This window comes from Phocoena sinus, chromosome 2 (genome assembly GCF_008692025.1).
Source record: "Phocoena sinus isolate mPhoSin1 chromosome 2, mPhoSin1.pri, whole genome shotgun sequence".
Lineage (NCBI taxonomy): Eukaryota > Metazoa > Chordata > Mammalia > Artiodactyla > Phocoenidae > Phocoena > Phocoena sinus.
In genome coordinates this window covers 126,873,286-126,875,596 of record NC_045764.1, presented here as the reverse complement: position 1 = coordinate 126,875,596, position 2,311 = coordinate 126,873,286, and the positions used below count along the sequence as shown (strand labels likewise).

The following is a 2,311-nucleotide window of genomic DNA, read 5'->3' as shown; positions in this document are numbered from 1 at the left end:
CTACAATTGCTTTGAGATTTTTGAAATCCATAAAATAGCTAATGTTATCTGCCCTAAACATCCTAATACTTAAATCGTCATAACCTTCTGCATGCCACAATGACGCACACTTAAGGCCAACTGAAAAAAGGGAAACAATGTACTCATTAGATAAAAGCCCCAATATAACGATGCACCATGTTTCATGAAGCAGCACTGGCTCGTCATAAGGCCTTATGAAAGATTAACCTCACTTACTCATTAATTTTGTTAGAAGTAAATGTGATCAGCTGCCAACATTTCAAATGGTTGCGAATCTCACTTCAGCTCTCCAAGAAGTCACGTACATTTTCTGGAGGGTGAACAGGCCCTCCCTGTGCGACTGGTAGACGACACAGACAGATGACGCAAGATGCCTATAATTATAATGGACTTTAAAGTGAAGAACAATTGGAATTCTTCCCAAAAGGACTTGCACACTCAAGAGTGAACTGTTTTGCACACAAAAAGCTTACTGAGAACAGGACAGTGGCTCAAGGACCACTTTTCTAAATATATTTCCCATACAAAATAATTTCAAGATATAATAATTATTAGTTCCTTGTACAATACTCTATTTAAAGAAGAATTAATCAAATAGTAAGTATGTGAAAACTGCAACACCACAAAGATTGAGGCATGTTACTAGTGTAATCAAACAATAGAACAGGCAAGCAAAATATTTAGAAGGCTGAATCATGGCCGCATATCTAACTGATTTCAAGCGTGACTTGTACACTGTGAGACAGCACAGATAACTTATGCAGACGGTTCAGTAGCAGAATGGCACTTGGTTTGCTCTTAATAGAAACAACATAAATGCAGCTGACAATTTAGAGACAGACAATAGCCTTATTCGCATGCTGAAAATCTGGTTGTGTCCCTCTAGTCCACACACCGTTCACTGTGCAATCTGTTGATGAGTAAACTATGAGTTACAGGATTCATTCAGTGGGATCTAGGCCCCTTGGCCTAACCGAAATCAATTCTTGGTCGATACTGCAATACCATGGGGTATGACTGATACAAAGGGCCATCCTGAGGGCAGGCTTGTGAAGCTGAGCAGTTCAGACACCGAAAGTTTTCGCCTCTTAGTCGCCATCTTGTCATGTCGATGAACTCCACAGTATGGTCCTTCCCCATAATTTCACCATTGCACAGCACGTCCAACTCATAAGAACTTGGAAGTTTTAAACTTAGAAAATTTTTAATAGTTCCCACAGTTACACGTGTAGAAAACCAAATGAATTCCTTCATTAAACCCTTTACTGCATTGTCCCGATTGTCCATTATTTCTTAAACGATCTAGACATATAGCAATTTGTGGGTCAATTCTGTGATAGCCGTTTTTTAAAAAATTTATTTAATTTATTATTTTTGGTTGTGTTGGGTCTTCGTCGCTTCGTGCAGGCTTTCTCTAGTTGCGGTGAGCGGGGGCTACTCTTCGAAGGTTCGGGGGCGTGGGCTTCTCACTGCGGTGGCTTCTCGTTGCAGAGCATAGGCTCTAGGCACGTGGGCTTCAGAATTTGTGTCACATGGGCTTCAGTAGTTGTGGCTCGCGGGCTCTAGAGTGCAGGCTCAGTAGTTGTGGCACACGGGCTTAGTTGCTACACGGCATGGGGGATCTTCCCGGACCAGGGCTCGAACCCATGTCCCCTGCATTGGCATGTGGATTACTAACCACTGCACCACCAGGGAAGAACTGTGATAGTCTTTATCATCTTGATTTTCATCACCTTCTTCATCTACTTTAGGTTTGTCAACTTTTGAAGTATCATCTTGTCCATTTTCTTGAGGCTTGTTTTTCTTCCAAAATTCACTCTCAAGTTCTTGTAGTCCAGGGACCAACTTAAATATAATTTCCTCTAATGTGTTATCCAAGCTCAACCTTTCTAATGGGTTTGTCTCATGAACCTGGTTGCCACACCTTGGACAACCATTGCTATCTTCAAAGTGCTGGACGGTACAGGTCTTACAGAAGGTGTGGAGGCATTCCGTCACTGTAGTTGGCTTGATCAGATACCCTTTATAGATACAGCAGATGATGTAAGGATTGAAATCTTTTACCAAGTGTTTCCTTTGGGTAGCCATTTGTGGTTAGCTAGGACTGGCTCTAGTAGTTCAGGCAAACAGGGGTATTAAGTGGATGAGAGTTTGATCCCAGGAGCTGGTGTGGAGTTCCCAACTGCATGTCCCGAGGCATTAGAACTAACATCCAGACTTCTCATGTAATCGCTGGTCATCACTCCTTTTGGTGGTTCTGCTTTTCCGTATCCTGGGGCTGCGGCCACCG

At 42.4% G+C, this 2,311-nt stretch overlaps 1 protein-coding gene across 1 annotated transcript; it reads right to left on the bottom strand.

Moving 5' to 3' along the window:
* Positions 1–975: 975 nt before the first annotated feature.
* Positions 976–2,109, bottom strand: LOC116749731 (polycomb group RING finger protein 5-like). The gene is given in 3 exon segments (XM_032624436.1): positions 976–1,297; positions 1,299–1,352; positions 1,703–2,109. Coding segments are annotated over 3 exon segments (768 nt in total). The 3' UTR covers positions 976–990.
* Between the last annotated feature and the right edge of the window lie 202 nt (positions 2,110–2,311).